The following is a 20,461-nucleotide window of genomic DNA, read 5'->3' on the forward strand; positions in this document are numbered from 1 at the left end:
ACCCAGTCCTGGAAGAGTGATGGTACAGAGGTCCCAGAACGGCGCTGTGTAAGGAAGCGCTGTAGTAGAAAAATAAACTTCAAATGTGTGTGGATCTGCTGCAGGCTGAGCGCTGTCCTGGTCGGTGTCAAGAAGAAGAGTGCTGTGGGGAGAGTACAGTCACTGAGGGTGATGACCTGCCGACTGACAGGAGAGTGTGGAGGAGAAAAGAGACAAGCAGGCCATGTTGAGATGTACAACATATGAGTCGGCGCCACTGATGGGGACGAGGAAGCGTGTACAAGCCACGCCAACGATTGACCGGGTCGGCCGGGGGACATGCACTGACGATTGGAAGATGGTATCTGCACTCTGATAGGTGGCTTTGAAAAGACTAGCGCAAAGTGTGCCCAAAGGGAAAAAAGGCACACTGATAAAACCGTCGCTGGAGCAAGGGAATATTTTAAAAATAGCGCCCGTTCTCAGTGCGTCAAAACAAGGACAGTACCTTTTAAAGCAAGTCCAGATTGCTTCTTCACAGTCTTGAGGATAGCATCAGGGGCTCCCCTTGAAAAGGGGGAACTTCCTGGTACTGACAAGGCATACTACTTCCTGCACTGTCAAGGTGCTTGACGGTGCAGAAGACTGTCGACCCCGAAAGAAAGGGGGAAGGTCATCTGAAATAGGGAGAACAGTCCGAGGAGGGGGCTGGAGGAATAAGGCAAAAACCCGGCCACCACGAATCACCATGGGAACTATATAGTGACAGGGAGTAAGGCCATGCCTAGCGAGGAGAGATTGGGAGATTGGACAGGGTGGATGATACTGCACTGTTCACTCACTCAGACACTTGTGTGTGGGAAGGCAGAGTGAAAAATTACACCTGGATGCCCTTGAAGCCCCTGAAAAAGAAAAGATTAATAGGACACAACATGACCTGCAAAGGGAAAAGACGGATCTCGGATGAGATCCAGGTCTACCCCTACAGACACCAAGCTTAAACTGACAGCTTTGTGCCATTCGGTGGGTGTATACTGCTGAGGAGGAGCCAATTATTTTTTCTGTCTAGTGTCAACCTCCTAGAGACCACAGCATACAACCATGGCTAACTGTGTTCCCCCAATGAAGCGATCGCTAAAATACAATTTTCATTTTTTCCTTCCACACTGCTTTAATTCCTGTGAAGCACAAAGTGTTAATAAACTTCTTGTATGTGGTTTTGAGTACTTTTAGGGGTGTAGTTGGTGTCACTTTGTATTTTCTGTCACATAGGCCCCTCAAAGTGACTTCAAATGTGATGTCACTAAAAACAAAATGGATTTGTAAAAATTTTGTTGAAAAATCACTTATTAACTTAACCTTTCTAATGTACTAACAAAAAAAAATTGTGTCATAAATAATTTGATGTGAAGCAGACATATGGGAAATGTTATTTATGATCATTTGTGTGGTTTAACCATTTTGTTTACGAGAAGAAAAACTCAAAGTATGAAAATTGCAAAATTCTTATTTTTGTGTTAAATTTTCGACACTTCATCCAAAGTCACCCTAACGAAGTACAACGTGTCACGAAATAGAACATCTCAGAATCAGTGGGAGTGCCTTGAAGCGTTATTACCTCATGAAGTGACAGTGGTCAGGATTGTAAAATGTGGTCTGGTCATGAAGGGGAAAACAGGCTCCGGGCTGAAGGGGTTAATACAAACCTCTTAAGGCACTCGTGAAGAATCTGATATGGTGACAGCAGTCCAGCCTTATTGGTGAGCTCATACACCCGTGAATCCTCAATACTGATGTGGTTGAAATACTAGCAAAGAAAACAGGGATCAGGATAAAGGAGCCAAATGTCAACTATTACAACATTAATAAAAACGGACCCATAGTCGGATATTTGTACACAATTAAACCACATTACGTGTGGTGCAAAAGAGGGGAGCTGGAATGTTGTAGTCCTGATTGAGTTGAAAATCCTTATATTGTCCATGATCATGAGATATGGGCAAGTTTTATCCCTGTTCTGGTTGCAGAGAAATGTTCCTGTTGATGAAGCGGACAGGGAGCTCCTGACAATGACGCTTCTCAGATTCGGAAGATGCTTAAAACACAACAGTGTGAGTCAGGACATACAGATTTTTAACGGGTCATTTTTCTTTTTTTTTTTAAAGAGAATATGCCACCAGGTTTTTGCTACCTCATCTGGGAGCAAGTATAGACATTGCCTTTTTGCTATGGTATTTACTTGCCAAGGTCATAGTATCTAATGCACAAACAGGATACAGCCGACCCCCTTAACAAAAAGATGGAAGTAACATAGGTGCAAAATACTGACTCACAACCTACCAGTTCATGGAAGGGTGATTGTCCAGTATTAGAATTGCACACAGATGAGGATTACAATAGGGCACAAGTCACACACATGAATAGCACAGTGCCCAGATAACAGCTTAATATACGCCCGGCACTATAAGTGAATCAGAGGGACAGGACTCTAGTTTACAAGGTCACCATTGATGAGCCTGGCTGCACCCTGTAAAAAATAAATAAATAAAATGTACAGAAAATGTAAATACGAGGTATTGGTGGATATTGGTGGCTCATAACCCACATTCCGCACTGTCTTGCAAGTCTGTACCTTAAAGTAAAATACTCAGCTATCACCCCCTCCATGAACTGGTAGATTTGTGGTTTTATCAGTATTTTGCAGCTGTGTTACCTCCACCTTTATTATGAGGTGTGCTGCATCCTGTTTGAGCATTAGATACTGTGACCTTTGCTGGTGAATACCATTGCCTTTTTGCTAAGTCTATAATTGAATTGGAATTTTTTTAAAGTTCTTTTTATTTCTTTGGCTATATTTTTGCTATAACTCATCTGAGAGCAGCATGATGTAGGCGAAGAGACCCCAATTTCAGCAATGTATCACTACACTTAACCTCGTCAGTAGGAGTTTGCTCAATAAACTACAGATGCCTGTAGGTGGGCACCTTTATACTGATTAAAATGATACCTGGGTTGATGAAATGCGTCTTGTGGTTATTGTTTAATCTGTATTTGTAGTCTTCAGTTAATGAGATTCTTGAGCTTCTGGGCAGGGCTTCATGTGGTGCTCTGCTTACATATAGAATCTTATGGCTTATGACAGGTCACTGATCCTTCCGTGACCTGCCCTCTATTTTACATACAGCATAGAATATGGTGTGCAAAAAAAATCCAAACATTCATCAAAATGGCAGCTTGTACTGCGATCTCACCCAGCACTTAGGTAATGTACGATTAATCTTTCAACATTTTAAGCATTTTTGGCTGGGTGTGTTACAGAGAGATAGGGTCTCTTTGGGATCAATATCGGATTTTATATCCTTATGCACTGGCACTTTTACCTTTATCGTACTCTCCATGGTGCTGTCCACCCCTTAACCTATTGATGTGGGTATACATTGATTATACCATTTAATACATTCATTAGGTACCCCACTAGGCCCGTTTTGTGGATATTGATGTCTCTTTACCCCCCTCTCTTTGGATGTATTCCTTGCAATTTTTATGTGTTTTTATAAAATAATTAATAAAATATGTTTTTATATCTTTGCAGTTGGAATCTCTTCTTACCCTGCCGGCTATACGCCATGATGGATTATTTTGTGCCATAAGGATGCATACGTAAACAGAGCACCACATAAAAGACCCCCGCCCCCTGCCCCCTAGCACAAGAATCTCATTAACTGAAAAAAAGATTAAACAACGACCAGAATACAGATTTTATCAACCTGGTATCATTTTAATCTGTATAACGCCGCAGACCTTACAGTGTCTGTAGTTTACTGAGCAAAATCCTGCGGACAGATTCACTTTAAGTTTACTGGGTGCAACAGTTGTGATAAAATAATTTTTTTTGCCACAGATGTAGCAGTTGTATGAATCCTGAGCCCTGTATAACCTCACCTTCGCCACTTATTGGCAGATTTTTATGTACACTGCATTTTGATATAAGGCTGCCAATCAATGGTGGGGGAGGGGGATACACAAAGCCGCTGACTAGGAGGCATGAGGAACCTAGTCCTGTAGTGATAACCTCCCTCTGATAAAACACTGATTTTATTGAAACTAAAGCACACAACCTAGTAAGTGATACACCACTAAAATCAGGGTCTGAGCCCCTAAATCTTGCTGCTCTTGGATCATGTACCAAAAATTTGCTTACAGACTCCCTTTAATTGTTGTAGTTTGTATGCACCTTCCCTCAACAATTCCAGATTTGGATTATAGTGGACTTCGAGGCATTCAGTGGCTTTCTTGCATATCTTTGTATTTCAGGAGACGATTCCTTGGTATTCTGGTGGCTCTTGCAATTTGGTCTTCAATTGTTCTTGGATGGTATGGTTCAAAAAGGTGTTCGGCTCTATCTCTAGGGTAGGAACATATCTAATTGTATCTAATGACCCTGACCAGACTATGTACCATAGTGTGTGTCGAAAACTGTTCGTTATTGTTATGTAGAGTGGGTACGTAAAGTATTCAGACCCCTTTAAATTTTTCACTCTTTGTTTCATTGCAGCCATTCGGTAAATTCAAAAAAGTTCATTTTTTTTCTCATTAATGTACACTCTGCACCCCATATTGACTAAAAAAACAACAACCCAGAAATGTAGAAATTTTTGCAAATTTATTAAAAAAGAAAAACTGAAATATCACATGGTCAGATGAGGGCAGATAAGTACACCTGCGCAGGAGCGCGATGCCAAGCAGACTGTGGATGACGCAGGGACGCGTCATTCTCATGAAGCAAGCAGGAGGGTGGAATCGCAAAAAGATGGGAAGCGGTGGTCCAAGAAGAGTGACACCCCCTCAAACCGGACCACCCTGCAGGTGATTATAATAAACCTTATTTTTCAGTTCTTCGAGGTCAGGTTGGGGGCAGATATACAGCATTATAGAATGCTGTATATCTGTCCTGAAAGGCGGTGGCCATATCTCATATCGGCCTAACCTGGTGACAGGTTCCCTTAAATGACACTTGTGAAAAATTTAAGCCACTTCTTGATAACCATCTTCACAGTGTTACATGGAATATTAAATGTATTGGAAACATTTTTTGTGCCCTTCTGACAACTTTCAACAATGAGATTTTTGCTGTAAAATGCAACTAAGAAAATGTTAGGAAAGATACTAAAATGATGGTAGTAGTGTACTGACTACCATTTAACATGAGTTTAAATGTGATTGACCAATTCTGAACACAACCACATTCCCAATTATGAGAGGGTGTTCACATTTATGCAATCACATTATTTCAGTTATGTTATTTTTATTTTCCACTGCAAAACGATTTTTCAGGCGTTTTTTTCTCAATGAATGTGTACAGATTATGAGTAACATGAAATGAGCCTTCTTGGAATTGCATTTTAAAAGGGGTGTGTACACTTTTTGAATCCAATATAGCTGGGTGTATCATTTACCAAAGTTTTAAGAACACCTACCCATCCAGAAATATGCCCAGTAAAGGAGCCAGCACATGAAACGATTTCTAGATTTTGTGAAGCATGTAAAATGTCCCTATTCTTGGACTCTGTTGGGGTCAGGTCATCAGTTGATGTAGATTTTTCAGATAAACAAAAAAGACCTACTTTTTTTTTTAGTTTTTTATAGTATTCCTACTTTGACTACAATTTTTGGTAATAGTGTGCATCAGATAGCAGTTTGCTTACATCATGTAGTCTGAGGTGTTCATCATGACTATGACACCATGTCTGAGCAGCACGGTGGCTCCTTGCAGCGCTGGAGTCCTGGGTTCAAATCCCACCAAGGACGACATCTGCAAGGAGTTTGTATGTTCTCCCCGTGTTTGCGTGGGTTTCCTCACACTTTCCAAAATACATACTGATAGGGAATATAGACTGTGAGCCTCATTGGGGACAGCGATGACAATGTATGTAAAGCATAGCATAATAAATAAAATAAGAAATTACTATTGTACCACCCTTGCCTGTTGGTTTAATGATTATATCCTCATTGTTTCTCAACAATGGTCCTCCTTTCCTGGGCAAGGATGTTGGATAGTTGTCTCCGGTTTGTGTCTAGAATAGCAGATTTTACTATATGTCCGAAGGAATGTACATACACCAAATGTATCTTGCGTCCAGATTGAGTTGTCCATTATGACCTTCTTGGCTGTAAAGATCCATCTTCCTTCAGTCAGAATGGGTTCAGATTCTTCTACATAAGTTAAATATTCTCTCAGGCGTACAATCCTGAAGTAGTTTTCCATATCACTGCAGAATTCAGTTCTATTCAGGGCTTTAGGTGGGTAAACTGGAAATCTTATAGAAAGCACATCAAGTACCACTTGTCCACACATAATGGACAAGGACGAGAAAGATTCCCAACTTACATCAGAATTACAGAATTCCAGGTACTTTTTTTTGAACCACACCAAATGTGGTTTACTTAATTGTATGTACAAAATGTCCAACGGGAGGGGGACAGATCGATAGCTAGATAGATGTAAAATACAGGTGCATTACTAGCAGAAAAATGCAAATAAGCCTCTCTGGCAAAGCCAAACCTCAAATTATCCAAAAGAGAAAAAGGCAGCACTCCATAGTCCAGTTTTCAATGGTTTATTGACCCATCATGCCACGGCAACGTTTTATTTTAAGTGTAGAACTTTTTCAAGGCTTGAAACGAAACATTGCCCTGTCATGATGGGTCAAGTCACCATTATTGGCTATTAAATAGCACTTTTTTCACCTCTATAAGCTAGTGTGCTGCCTCAATTTTTTTTTTCAATATATTGACGGTTTGGTATTTGCCTGGGAGCATGGCACCTGGATATATTTCTGTTGCAATAATTTAGGTCATTCTGCATCAATTAGGAGTGTGACCCTCAGACCTCGTGAGCATAACACAATCATGGACCAGACCTCAATTAGTGGACAATAAAGAGACCGGAGTAGTCTCAAAAGCTTGCAATGTGTTATCTTTTAAGTTAGCTATTAGACGTTATCAACTACTTAGGACTCTCAATCACACTTGAATTCTCTACACAAAAAATGATCAGAAAAAGAAAAAAAAGGTTACATTCAATAGTGTTAAAAATATGTTGAAAAAACATTGTGGTAGCTTGAAAACAAAAGTAGAGCTCTAGTAGGATCCATTTAAAGGGAACCTGTCACCCCCAAAATCGATGATGAGGTAAGCTCACCGTCATCAGGGGCTTATCTACAGCATTCTGTGATGCTGTAGATAAGCCGTCGATGTTACCTGAAAGAGGAGAAAAAGAGGTTAGATTATACTCACCCAGGGGCGGTCCTGCTCCGATGAGTGTCTCAGGTCAGGAACAGGGCCTCCCATCTTCATTCCATGATGTCCTCTTCTGGTCTTCACGCTGCGGCTCCGGCGAAGGCGTACTTTGTCTGCCCTGTTGAGGGCAGAGCAAAGTACTGCAGTGCACAGGCGCCGGAAAGGTCAGAGAGGCCCAGCGCCTGCGCACTGCAGTACTTTGCTCTGCCCTCAACAGGACAGACAAAGTACGCCTGCGCCGGAGCCACGGCGTGAAGACCAGAAGAGGACGTCATGGAATGAAGATAGGAGGCGCCGGAGCGGACCTGAGACACCCATTTGACCGGACCGCAGCAGGACCGCCCCTGGGTGAGTATTAATCTAAACTCTTTTTCTCCTCTTTCAGGTAACATCGGCGGCTTATCTACAGCATTACAGAATGCTGAAGATAAGCCCCTGATGACGGTGAGCTTACCTCACCATCGATTCTGGGGGTGACAGGTTCCCTTTAATTAATCTCAATTTTGACTATTTTTATATGAACTATGCATTAGGAACAACACGGCATGCTGGATAGGGGTCAGAATATGGACAGTTTTGTCTCACCTCCAGCTCATCGCTGTCTTTGGGCTTTTCATCGGAGGTCTGTTTTATAAAGTCCGGAATAAGGATTTCCAGTGTTGATCGGGCTGATACAAACAAATCAGAAGATAAAAACTCTGAAGCTTACAAGTGTGCAAAGAATAGAAAGAAAAAAAGTTTAAAAAAAATTCTACATAAAGAAAAAATTGTCTACAAAGTTTTTACCAGCTTTATTTTTTGCCAGCTTTTTGCTGCTTGCAGTTCCAGTACCATAGGTCACTCCATCAATAATTACAGAGGCTCCAAAAGGTTCACTTGGGTTCTCTACACAATAATAAATGATCAGAAAAGATAAAGGGTTACATACAATAGTGTATTAAAAAAAATTGTTAAAAAAAAAAAAACATAAAATAAGTAATTGTGGGGTGGCTTGAAAACAAAAGCAGAGCACCAGTAACATCTATTTAATTCCTCAGTTCACCAGACAAGCATTTACTATAATAGTTTGACATTGCATGCAATCTACTATATAATTGTCTAAGGGTCACTTCCGTCTTTCTGTCTGTCACGGATATTCATTGGTCGCGGCCTCTGTCTGTCATGGAATCCAAGTCGCTGATTGGTCGTAGCAAAACGACCACAACCAATCAGCGACGGCCACAGTCCGGCGGCAATATGGCCGCTCTTTCCTCCCCACAGTCAATGCCCGCTCCGTATGCAGCATCAATAGTAAAAAGATCTAATGTTACAAATAAGAATAATAAAAAAAAAAACACGTTCTTCTCACCCTCCGATGTGTCGCCCTGTCCTCGGCAGTGCAAGCGGCAGGTTCGGGTGTTAAGGATGCTATGCGAGAAGGACCTGCCATGACCTCACAGTCATGTGACCGCGACGTCATCACAGGTCCTGCGCTCATACCAACCCTGGGGCCGGAAGCTGCGGCGTGCACCACACACAGGCGACAGGACTACAAGGGGCCCTCCGAAGGTGAGTATGTGTTTATTTTTTAACCTGTTACATACGTGGATGGGCAATATACTACGTGGCTGGGCAATATACTACGTGGGCTGGGCAATATACTACGTGGACATGCATATTCTAGAATACCCGATGCGTTAGAATCGGGCCACCATCTAGTCAATTAATATTTTACTCTATTTTTATTCAACTATTTTAAAATCTACAATCTTCTGACTTTAACAGACCAATGAAAGAGAACCCGTCAGCAGAATTTTACCCTAAACTAAAGGGATGTTGTTTCTTGCTTATTAAATCCTTATATTTTTTGCAAAAAACAGGATTTTTGGTTACTTACCGTAAAATCTGTTTCTTGGGGCCTCCATTGGGGGACACAGGAACCATGGGTGTATGCTGCTGCCACTAGGAGGCTGATACTATGCAAATAACAAAGTTAGCTCCTCCTCTGCAGTGTACACCCTACCGACTGGCATTATACTCTTCAGTTAGTGAGAAAGCAGTGTCACGCTCACGCCCTGACTGATGGGCGAGATGCAAACTCGGCTTTGGGAAAATGGCCGCCGCGATCTCTAATGCGCACGCGCTGCATCCCGCGGCCATTTTCCTGAAGCCCCGTGCAGCAGAGCACTCGATCTGCGCACGCGCGGCCCCAGGAAGATGGCCGCCCCCACCGACGAAAGGGATGACAGCGCAGATCGCGCGCTGCTTGTTCACCACTACGCCACTACGCCACCAACGTAAAGCTGAGGAAGAACCAGCGATGTCACCACGCCCTCCCGACCTGACCAGCCTGATTGACAGGCGAAAACGGCGACTTTGGTAAGTTATTTCTCAGCATACATGGGGAATCGGGGTACACTACATACACTATAGGAACACACAGCGCAGGCCCTATTTAACAGTATTTATAGCTCAATCTCAAAAAACGGGGTGACAGGTTCCCTTTAACCTGTGGCCGAGAAGCTAAAGTCTTCTGAAAGAGGATGGAAAGCGCAGAGACCTGGCCCTTCAGGGAGCTAAGAGCCAGGCCCGAATCCAGTCCTGCCTAAAGGAAGGCCAAAATAGAAGGCAGGGAGAAGGACATAGATGGAACGCGGTTGGACTCGCACCAACGGAAGTAAGCCTTCCAGGTACGGTAGTAGATCCTGGAAGACGAAGGCTTCCGAGCCTGAATCATGGTGTGAATCACCCGGTCCAAAAGGCCGGACTCTCTTAGAACTGCGGTCTTAACGGCCACGCTGTTAAATTGAGCGACCGAGAATTCGGGTGGCAGATCGGACCCTGAGACAGCAGATCGGGCCTGTGTGGAAGGTGCCAGGGAGCGTCCGCGAGAAGATTAACGAGCTCCGCGAACCAAGCTCTCCTGGGCCAATCCGGGGCGATCAGAATGACCGGCACCCCTTCCGATTTGATCTTTTTCAACAGTTTGGGAAGTAATGGAAGGGGTGGGAACAGGTAGGGCAGCACGAACTGTGACCGAGGAATGGCCAGAGCGTCGACGCCCACTGCAAGAGGATCGCGAGACCTGGAGACGAACTGCGGAACCTTCCTGTTCAGTCGAGACGCCGTAAGATCCACGTCCGGAGTCCCCCATCAAAGACAAATCTGATGGAAGATCTCCGGATGCAAGGACCATTCCCCTGCTGCGAGACCCTCGCAGCTGAGGAAGTCGGCGGCCCAATTGTCCACGCCGGGGATTGCACCGCGGATATCACCGGAACCATTGCCTCGGCCCAGAGGAGGATCTTGGATACCTCGGCCAAGGAGCTCCGGGTCCCCCCCTGATGGTTGACATATGCCACAGCCGTGGCATTGTCCATCTGAATCCGGATTGGCAGGCCCCTGAGGATCCTTTCCCAGTGGCGGAGGGACAGAAAGATGGCCCGAATCTCGAGGACATTGATCGGCAGAGTTGACTCCTGCGTCAACCAACGGCCCTGGACCGTCAGGTGGCGAAAAACCGCACCCCAGCCGAGCAGGCTGGCGTCCGTCATCACCACCTGCCAGTGAACTGGAAGGAAGGACCTGCCCTGGGAGATGAGAGGTGACGTCAGCCACCAGTTGAGAGACCGTTTGACCCAAGAAGAGAGTCGGATCGGACGATCCAGGGAGAAGACAGACCTGTCCCACTGAGACAGAATGGCTTGCTGAAGGGGTCGCGAATGGAATTGGGCGAAGGGAAGGGAATCGCTTTCAATGTTGCTACCATCCTCCCCAGAACCTTCATGGCCGATCGGAGGGAGGGAGGCCGAGGACCCTGAAGCAAGCATATGTCCCGACAAAGAGTGGATCTCTTGTCCTTGGGAAGGAAGATTTTGGTCTGACGAGTGTCGAAGAGCATGCCGAGAAAGATGATGCGCTGAGAAGAAATAAGGCAGGACTTCTTCCGGTTGACCAGCCACCCGAAACGGGCTAGGGTGTCGAGAAAGATGGACAGACTTTCGTGAGCCTGCGAAAAGGACGGAGCCTTGATGAGGATGTCGTCGAGGTATGAAAATAGGACCAGGCCTCTGACTCTCAAGATGGCCAACAGCGCCGCCATGATCTTCGTGAACACCCTTGGAGCAGTTGCGAGATCGAACGACAGGGCGACGAACTGAAAATGTTCCCGGAGCACCGCAAAGCGCAGGAATCCGTGATGTCCGGGAAATATCGGGACATGGAGGTAGGTGTCCTGGATGTCTATTGAGCACAGAAATTCTTGAGCCTCCATGGAAGCAATTACTGAACGAAGGGATTCCATCCTGAAGTGTCTCAGACGAACTCTCCTGTTCAGCAATTTGAGGTCCAGAATGGGGCGAACCTTGCCGTCTTTTTTCGGTACCACAAAAAGGTTCGAGTAGAACCCTGTGAACCGTTCTTTTTCTGGGACGGGAACGATTACTCCGGCTTTGAGAAGAGAAGCGGTGGCTGTGAAGAAACCCGAAATTAGAGCGGGATCTCTTGGAGGACGGGCTTCAAAAAAACGATCCCGGGGTCGTGAAACAAACTATCTTGTATCCCCAGGATACAACTTCCCTGACCCATGCGTCCTCTACTGCGGAGATCCAGACGTCCCTGAAGAAGAGAAGACGGCCGCCCAACCTGGGAGGTGGGCTGGGGTCTTGCCGAGAGTCATGCCGAGGTGGATCTTCCAGTCCTGGGCCTGGAGGATCTACCTTGGGAGTAGCGGGGACGCCAGGACGGAGTGGGCCTAAAGGACACCGCTTTCTTCTCTTGACGTCCCTGTGGCCTCTGTTGCTGCTGGGAAAAGGAGTTTGACGCCGCGAAGCGACGAAAAGGCCGAAAGGATCGAAATTGCCATCTAGGAGGAGGGCGACGAGGCTTAGCCTGGGGGAGAAGAGAACTTTTACCCCCGGTGGCGTCCTTAATGATTTGGTCCAGCTGAGAACCAAAGAGACGAGAGCCTTGGAAGGGCATACTGGTAAAGGACTTTTTGGAAGATAGGTCCGCCTGCCAAGCCTTGAGCCAAACGGTCCGGCGGATGGCAACAGCATTGCTGGACGCCTGAGCCGCACAAGACGCAGCATCCAGGGAGGCGGAGGCCAGGTATTCACCAGCGTGGGAAATCTGGTTGGCAAGCTCCGCCAGTTGCACAGGAGGTGCTCCATCCAGGATATCTCGGCGGAGATCTTTGGCCCATTTGGAAATGGATTTTGAAATCCAAGTGGAAGCATAAGCTGGGCATAGAGCAGCTGCAGCCACTTCAAAGGCTGACTTCGCAAAGGATTCTATAACTATCGTTAGAATCCTTCAGAGATGCTCCGCTGGACAGTGGAAGCACCGTGTTGGTGGACAGCCTGGAAACAGGGGGATCCACCGAGGGAGAGACCGTCCAATTGGCGGTAAGTTCTGGAGAAAAGGGATATATAACACCCCCAGGCGTTTTCACCTCTGAAAACGTCTGGTCGGGTTCTCTCTCTCTGGACATGATTTACTCGAATTCAGGGTGAGGAGCAAAAAACTTGGAAGGTGGTTTAGCCCGTCTAAACGAAACCGCCTGATCTGCGGGTTCCGTAGAGGTATCCTTGATGCCACAGGTTTGGTTTATGGCTCCAATGATATTCTGGACCATATCCCTCATGGTGGCGATTTGGTTAGAATCCAGCTCCGAAATATCCTCCGAGGGTACATCAGAGAATGCCTCGCCTGACTCAGGGGAGGAGGATCGGGGGACGCCGACCGCAGAGGAGGGCCGTGTGGCGAGATGGAGCGAGAAGAGGACTCAGACCGACGTTCCTGTCTGGACCTTTTGTGGCTTATCAGAGAGGGCTCGGGAGGAGGCTCCTGCAACCCGCTGGCCACTGCAGGGGTCTGCAGGGGTAACCGATCCAGCACGGACACCAGGATTTGAGACACCCGAGTTAGATCGGCCACCGATTGTGACAGAGAGGAAGCCCAGCCTGGGATGGGGGTATCACTCTCGGGCGGACCGGCCGGGGGATCCTGGGCGGTGGGACCAATCGGGTTGCTGCAGGACTGACATAGCGGAGAGGACTGACCTGAGGGAAGTTTGCTATTACAGGACGAACATGCAAAGTACTTGACTAAGGCAGAAGATGAAGAAGTAGGGGGACGAGAGCGGCCCCCTTTAGAGTTAGACATTTTGAGAGGTCCCTGAAGAAAATGCCAGCGGGTTAGGGGACAGTGGGGCAGAGGGGGTCTCAGTCTGCAGTGCAGCTACTCACGGACCAGGTCCTGGAAGATGTCTGGCTTGCAGTGGGTCTCCGATGAAAAGGTCGAACTCCTGCCCTGAGGTGCTGTAGTCTGCGCAGATCGTGTGCTGTGCCCACAGAAGAGTGCGGTGGCGAAAGTGCAGGGCGCGCTGCGTGACCTCCTGCTCCTGAGAAGCGGTGCTGGAGGAAGGGGGCGGAGTCAGACACAGAGGCGCCGGATAGTATGTCGGGCGTTAAAAAGCCCGCCCGTTGAAGCGGAAGTGGGGGAGTGCGAAAACGGAAGTAGGCCCCAGCCGAAGCTGGGGCCTAAATTAGGAGCCGGTGGCCGAGGAAGGAGCCGCGGCGCCGGAATAGTGCGCCGCAAGAGATACAGGCGGCACAGCAGCCTACCAGGCTGTGCCGCTGAAGAGCGCCGCAGTGAAAACCCCCTGCGGCGCCAGAGCAGTGCGCCGCAGGGAGAAGCGGTGCGCCAGCCTGTCAGGGCTGCAGCGCTGGTGTGCCCCATGAAAACCGCGGTGCCGAGGCAGTGCGCCGCGGAGAGAAGCGCATGGCAGTCTGTGAAGGCTGTATCACAGCGATGGCTCTCTCTCACGTGGAGAAGGTGGAACCGCGGCGCCGGGTAGGAAAACGGCGCTGCAGCCTGTAGGGGCCCCGCGTCCGATAGAAGGCAGACAGGAGAGGATCCACAGCCAGAAGAAACGCGCCTCTGTGCAATAAATTTGTAAACCCGGGTCGTGCTGCGGCAATCTGTGCAAGCGACAACCAGGTATCTGGGAGCCCCTAGTGAGACACCCTCCTTGAAATATCTGGGATGGGAAATACTTACCTCAAACATCCCACGCTGGTACTAATCTTAAAAGGGAATGAGACATCCAGGGAGCTGATGGACGTCCTCGTCTCCGCAACCGACAGGCTCTGGTGGGCGAGTGGGTGGGGGATGGACCCAGGACCGGACTTCTAAGCACGCTTGTGTGCTAGGCTCTTGATCCTGGAGAGGGATCTATGAGGATACGGGGTGGCAGTACACACCGTACTCATAGTCCATAATGTGGGACTACAGGTGTGACTGTTCACCCTGTATCCCTTTCGGAAACCTGAAAGAAAAACGACGCACATTGAGGTAGATAAGGGTCTAAAGAAAGACCCGTGTCCACCTCCTACTGACACCAAGCTAAACTGAAGAGTATAATGCCAGTCGGTGGGGTGTACACTGCAGAGGAGGAGCTATTTGCATAGTGTCAGCCTCCTAGTGGCAGCAGCATACACCTATGGTTCCGGTGTCCCCCAATGAGAGGCGATAAAGAAATCTGTATTGCTGTTTTAGAGAAATCTATAGATGAAATTGTATGCCAATGAGTTAAAAATGCATAAAGGACCTATAGAAAGGAGGCAGGTGGAGAACAGGCAGAAGAGCGGCAAGTGCAGGCCCCACCCACTGCACTTGAAAATGTATGCTAATGAGTTACATCTATGGATTTTCCTAACACAGCAAAATGGATTTCTACAAGAAAAGTAAGGATTTAATCAGAATGAAAGCGCCTTTATATATATATATATATATATATATATATATATATATATATATATATATATATATATATATATATATATATATATATATATATATATACACACACACATGTTATTGGTATGGGGTGTAAAATCCTGATGACAGGTTCTCTTCAAGAACACTCATTGGAGAAGTAAAACTAAGCAAACATGTCATACTCATTATGGTGGTAAACAGTCTTTGGACTTACAATGCACAAAGCTGAAATCCAGCAGACTAAGGTTTGTGACTTATGCTGGACTCCACATCGCTGCTTATAGCATAAAACTAAATGAACATTTGCCACAGCCAAGATATTGAGAAGGAACATGTCCTGCAAGCAGGAGGTCATAAAATCACTGTAGTTATTAAATGTGAAGAAAGACAGACAGATTTTACCTGGTGGACACAGCCCCTTATTAATATCTGATGCATAATGTCATAGGTTGTGACAGGATCACTGGCACAGTATATGAGGGGACATATGCGTCACTGCCCGTAATGGCGTCAGTGATGTAAAACCAGAATATTTTCCTCCAGCACACTACGTGCTGTGAGGGTTTACTTAAAGTTGCATACATTGGCTGGTTTTAGGTGGACATCTATAGAGTGGGTGGGAAGATGTCCTCCATATCTCCACCTACAGAGTCGGCACAGCCGTGTGCTAGCAGGAAGTGTGTGATGTCAGTCATGTGATCAGTCACATGGTCTAGGATAAAATTTTGGGCCTTGATAGGCAGTCTGTATGTTGTTTTTGGAGAGGAAAGACTCTAAACCAGTGTTTCCCAAACTCCATTCCTCCCGGACCCCAACAGGTCATGTTTTCATTTCCTTAGTATTGCACAGGTGATGGAAGTATCAGGAGTTCTCACACTTGTGCAGCACTATGGAAATCCAGAAAACATGCCCTGTTGGGGTCCGTGAGGACTGGAGTTTGGGAAACACTGCTATTAACTGTGGCTCCAGGTGAAGCTGAAAACACATGGTGGTCTGAAAGGGCGAATCCCTCAGACAAGTGGACTTGCTTTCTTTTGCCATTATGCCAGAAAGACTGTTTACTTTGCTGACCCCTGCTACAGTTTATATTGTTCCACAACAAACCAGCAGATGATTTACCACAAGAAGCGTTCCTGTGTCCACCTAGGGAAGCAGCGGAGTGAGTCAAACCCTCACAATGGTAATAACTTTAGAATGTTTCTACTTATCAAAAATGATTTGGATGTGTATTTTCATGACATTTTAGTTAATGATAATGACAAATGTTGGCCAAATTTGTATTTTTTTGCTCCTATGTTATAGCAGGATCCATTTTATCTTGCTTCCTTCCATTTTATGCAAGGGTTACTAAAGTTGAGGGAAACAAGTTGTTATTCACTATTCTTTATGCAGCTGTTACTGCTGATTGTAGCAGGGCATGGGGGATGAAATGTCCTTGGTAAATAACGAATAATGTTCTGTGTAGAAAAATATGATTGCGAAAACACAGGGAGACAAGGGGTAAACTCTCCGATGCTTAGCCCATATATGGTGAATCCGCTTACAACATAAGTATGGATAAAAAGTCTGTGTAAGCTCAATAAACTAGAGATACTTCAGATACATGCCTGGTGTACTGTGTCTTGTCTCTCTCGGGCCGCAACGTCATCTCTAAGGTGGACTCATCAGAGAACAGGTCGAGACCTGCGACAACACCTATAACTAACCTGTCATGTCAGTCAATTCATGCTGTCTAAGCCACATTAATCAGAGGCTGGCTGTATGATGGTAGCCAGGTATGTTTTTCTCTGAAATGCTGCAGTTTCAGAGAACACAGTTTAAAATGTCAGTCAAGGACCATAGGAGCAGGCGAGAGTAATCCTGGTGCGGCCCCCAGCCAACTTCTCCCTGCACTGCTCTGGATGGTTAACAGGTCTGTCCCCTTTGGTGTAACAAGGGGAAAGACCGGTCTATCATTAAAAATGTGGCGATTGGGAGAAGCCGCCAAGGGGTAGCAAATACTGGACTAGTTTTTTTTTCTCCTTATGGTTCCTGGCTGGATCATTAAACTATGTCTTCTCTGAAATGCTTGTGGGTTTCAGAGAAAAACATACCTGGCTGCAATTGTGTGGATTGGATAGCATGAATGCTGACAGTTTCCTTTTAAATCTTGACAAGCTCAGAAATGAAGGAGGACTTTGAAATATATCCTAATGTAAAGGAGCCTGGAAAATTTACAGCTACAATTTAGGCTTCCAGGGGTTGTGAGGTGCGGTCCACCATCTTTCGGAGGCTGGCGATACACGGCGACTATAGCTGCAACGCAGGTTGTGTGACCAAAAATACAGTTGAGTGGGGACGTGGTGCGACCCTTAGGGGACTGCTGCATGCTGCTCATAATAAGTGTAACTTTTTTTGCAATTTCCTTGACACAGTACTCTAAGAGTCTCTATGCGACCCAATTCACCTGTAAAGTGCGGTGATGTAGCAGCAAAACATAGCGATCTGTAGCCATGAGATGAGTGTCTCAGCCAGTTTCTGTGTAGGCCCAGCCTGAATGTAAAGCGGCTGCTGTAACCTGGAGATAGCTGGACAATATGTGGTATAGCTTCTCAGGTCACAGCAGCAGAGATTCTACCGCACAGACACCTGTCCTATACACATTCCAGGACAGGTTTATGCCAGTGTTAAAATGATCAGTCTTCTTAATTCTAGAAAAGATTACTTTTCTAGACAAAATGAGAATGATTTGTTTAAGAGGACCGGTGATCAAAAAATGCTATTAATAGTGTTACTAACCTGCCTGGCACCCGCACATAGTCGAACGCTGTGGGGAGAAAAAGGAGATTTTTGTGTACTCACCATAAAATCTTTCTCTTAGCCTCTAATTGGGGGACACAGAACCATGGGTGTTATGCTGCTGTCCACTAGGAGGCGGCACTATGCATAATCTGAAAAAGATTAACCGTGGCTCTTCCTCTGCAGTATACACCCCTGGACGGCGTCAGCCTTCTCCAGTTTTGTGCAAAAGCAGTAGGAGGAACGTAACATGAACAACATAACCATGTCTATAAGAAGGCAACTATGTACGAGCTCAAGAAAAGAATATGAGAACTCAACAGTAACAAAGGCCCGGAAAGGGCAACAGGTTGGGAGCGGTGTCCCCCAATTAGAGGCTAAAAGAAAGATTTTACGGTGAGTACACAAAAATCTCTTTTACTCTGTCGCCTCATTGGGGGACACAGGAACATGGGACGTCCCAAAGCAGACCCTGGGTGGAAAGCAATGGACGAATATTGTGCAGACAGGCCCCTACACTTGGGGCACTCCCGCCTCCAGAACACATCTATCCAGGCTCGCGTCCGCTGAGGACTGGGTATGAACCCTGTAGTGTTTAGTAAATGTGTGTAGGCTAGTCCAAGTGGCCGCATTACACAGTTGTTGTGCCGAAGCCTGGTGCCGAATGGACCAGGAGGCCCCTACCGCCCGTGTAGAGTGTGCCGTAATACCGTCTGGAAGAGGAGAATTATTAAGGCGGTAGGCCTCTTGTATAGTGGATTTAATCCACCTGGCAAGGGTAGCTTTGGAAGCTGGTAGACCCTTGCGGCCGCCTTCCGGAAGAAAGAAAAGAGAATCAGACCTCCGGAAGGATGCAGTCCTAGACACATATATACGCAATGCCCTGACAAGGTCAAGCGTATGCAGAGTCTTCTCCACTCTATGAACCGGGACCGGTCAAAGGGATGGCAGTGAAATTTCCTCATTGAGGTGGAAGTTTGACACAAGATTCGGAAGGAAGGATGGGACCGTACAGAGAACTACCATGTCCTGGTGAAAAGCCAGGAAGGGCCGTCTGCAGGAGAGTGCTGTCAGTTCAGACACCCTGCGTAGCGATGTGATTGCCACCAGGAAAACCACCTTCTGGGAAAGAAAGCAGAGCGGGACTTCCTTAAGGGGTTTGAAGGGTGGTTCCTGCAATGCTGTCAGGACCAGGTTGAGGTCCCACGTTTCTAGTGGTCGTCTGTAGGGGGGAACCAATCGGGAAACTTCCTGAAGAAAAGTCCTTACTTGCGGCTTGGTAGCAATGCGCCTTTGAAAAAGCACTGAGAGGGCTGACACTTGGCTCTTAAGTGAGCCCAGGGACAGCCTGGCCTCCAAACCCGATTGGAGAAAACCAAATACTTTGGGGAGAAAATAAGGGAATGGGGTCTGGCCACGAGATTCGCACCAGGTAAAGAAAGCTTTCCAGGTACGGTAATAAATATTGGCAGAGGCTGGCTTCCGTGCCCTGATCATGGTCCTAATGACGTCCGGCGAGAGCCCTACCTGGGTTAGAACCCAAGTTTCAAGGGCCAGGCCGTCAAGTTGAGGGCCCCTGAGTTCTGGTGGTAGAACGGGGCCTTGTGATAGAAGATCCAGGCGGTCGGGGAGGCGCCAGGGGGCGTCTGCTGTAAGTTGTACAATATAGACGTACCATGTACGTCTGGGCCAGTCCGGTGCAATTAGGATGGTTGGAACTCCCTCTTGATTGATCTTCCTCACCACTCTGGATATCAGGGGGAGAGGTGGAGAAATGTACAGAAGCTGGAACTGGGTCCAGTCCTGAACCAGAGCATCTGCTCTGAGCGACCGCGGATCGTGAGCTATGGCCATGAAGTTGGAGACCTTGGCATTGAAGTGGGATGCCATTAGGTCCACATCCGGGGACCCCAGCGATGGCAGATCTGGCGAAAAATTTTGGGATGGAGAGACCACTCTCCCGAGTCTATTCCTTTCGCCTGAGGAAGTCTAATTCCACAGTTGTCCACACCTGGAATGTGGACCGCCGAGAGAACCGACCCTGTGTCCTCCACCCAGTGGAGTATGTGTGACACTTCTCGCATCACCTGGGTACTGCGGGTCCCCCCTTGGTGATTCACATATGCCACAGACGTGGCATTGTCCGACTGTACTCTGATGTGAGAGGCTGCCAGTAAGTGATGGAAGGCCCTCAATGCCAGGAGGATGGCACTAATTTCCAGGATGTTGATGGGCATGATCGCTTCCACTGGGGACCACTTGCCCTGTGGTGTAGGTGCACTGCACCCCAACCCGTCAGACTCGCATCGGTGGTCAAAACCTTCCATTGACCTGTGAGAAAGGATTTCCCCTTTAAAAGGGAGGTTGGCTTGAGCCACCAGTGCAGGGACCTCCTGGTTGACGACGTTAGCCGGAACTCCCTGTCGAGAGAGAAAGGGTTCTTGTCCCAGGACTTGAGGATGGCTAGTTGGAGAGGCCTGAGGGGAAACTGGGCAAATGGGATCGCTTCTATTGCTGCCCCATCCTGCCGAGGACTCTCATGGCAAACCGGAAAGATCGAGGGGGTTTGCGGAGGAGGGTGCAAACTCCTAGGCGGAGAGCCAGTGCCTTGTCCCTGGGAAGGAGCACTAGACCCCTGGAGGTG

At 47.0% G+C, this 20,461-nt stretch overlaps 1 protein-coding gene across 1 annotated transcript in view; it reads right to left on the reverse strand.

Moving 5' to 3' along the window:
* Positions 1-20,461, reverse strand: part of DGCR8 (DGCR8 microprocessor complex subunit) — a 125,809-nt gene that overhangs the window by 56,957 nt on the left and 48,391 nt on the right. Inside the window, exons 8-10 of the mRNA XM_069756125.1 lie at positions 8,065-8,163; positions 7,864-7,946; positions 1,686-1,786 (exon numbers count right to left, since the gene is read on the reverse strand). Of these exons, the coding sequence (XP_069612226.1) occupies positions 1,686-1,786; positions 7,864-7,946; positions 8,065-8,163 (283 nt within the window). The remainder of the gene's footprint in view (positions 1-1,685; positions 1,787-7,863; positions 7,947-8,064; positions 8,164-20,461) is intronic.

This window comes from Ranitomeya imitator, chromosome 1 (genome assembly GCF_032444005.1).
Source record: "Ranitomeya imitator isolate aRanImi1 chromosome 1, aRanImi1.pri, whole genome shotgun sequence".
Classification (NCBI taxonomy): Eukaryota; Metazoa; Chordata; class Amphibia; order Anura; family Dendrobatidae; genus Ranitomeya; species Ranitomeya imitator.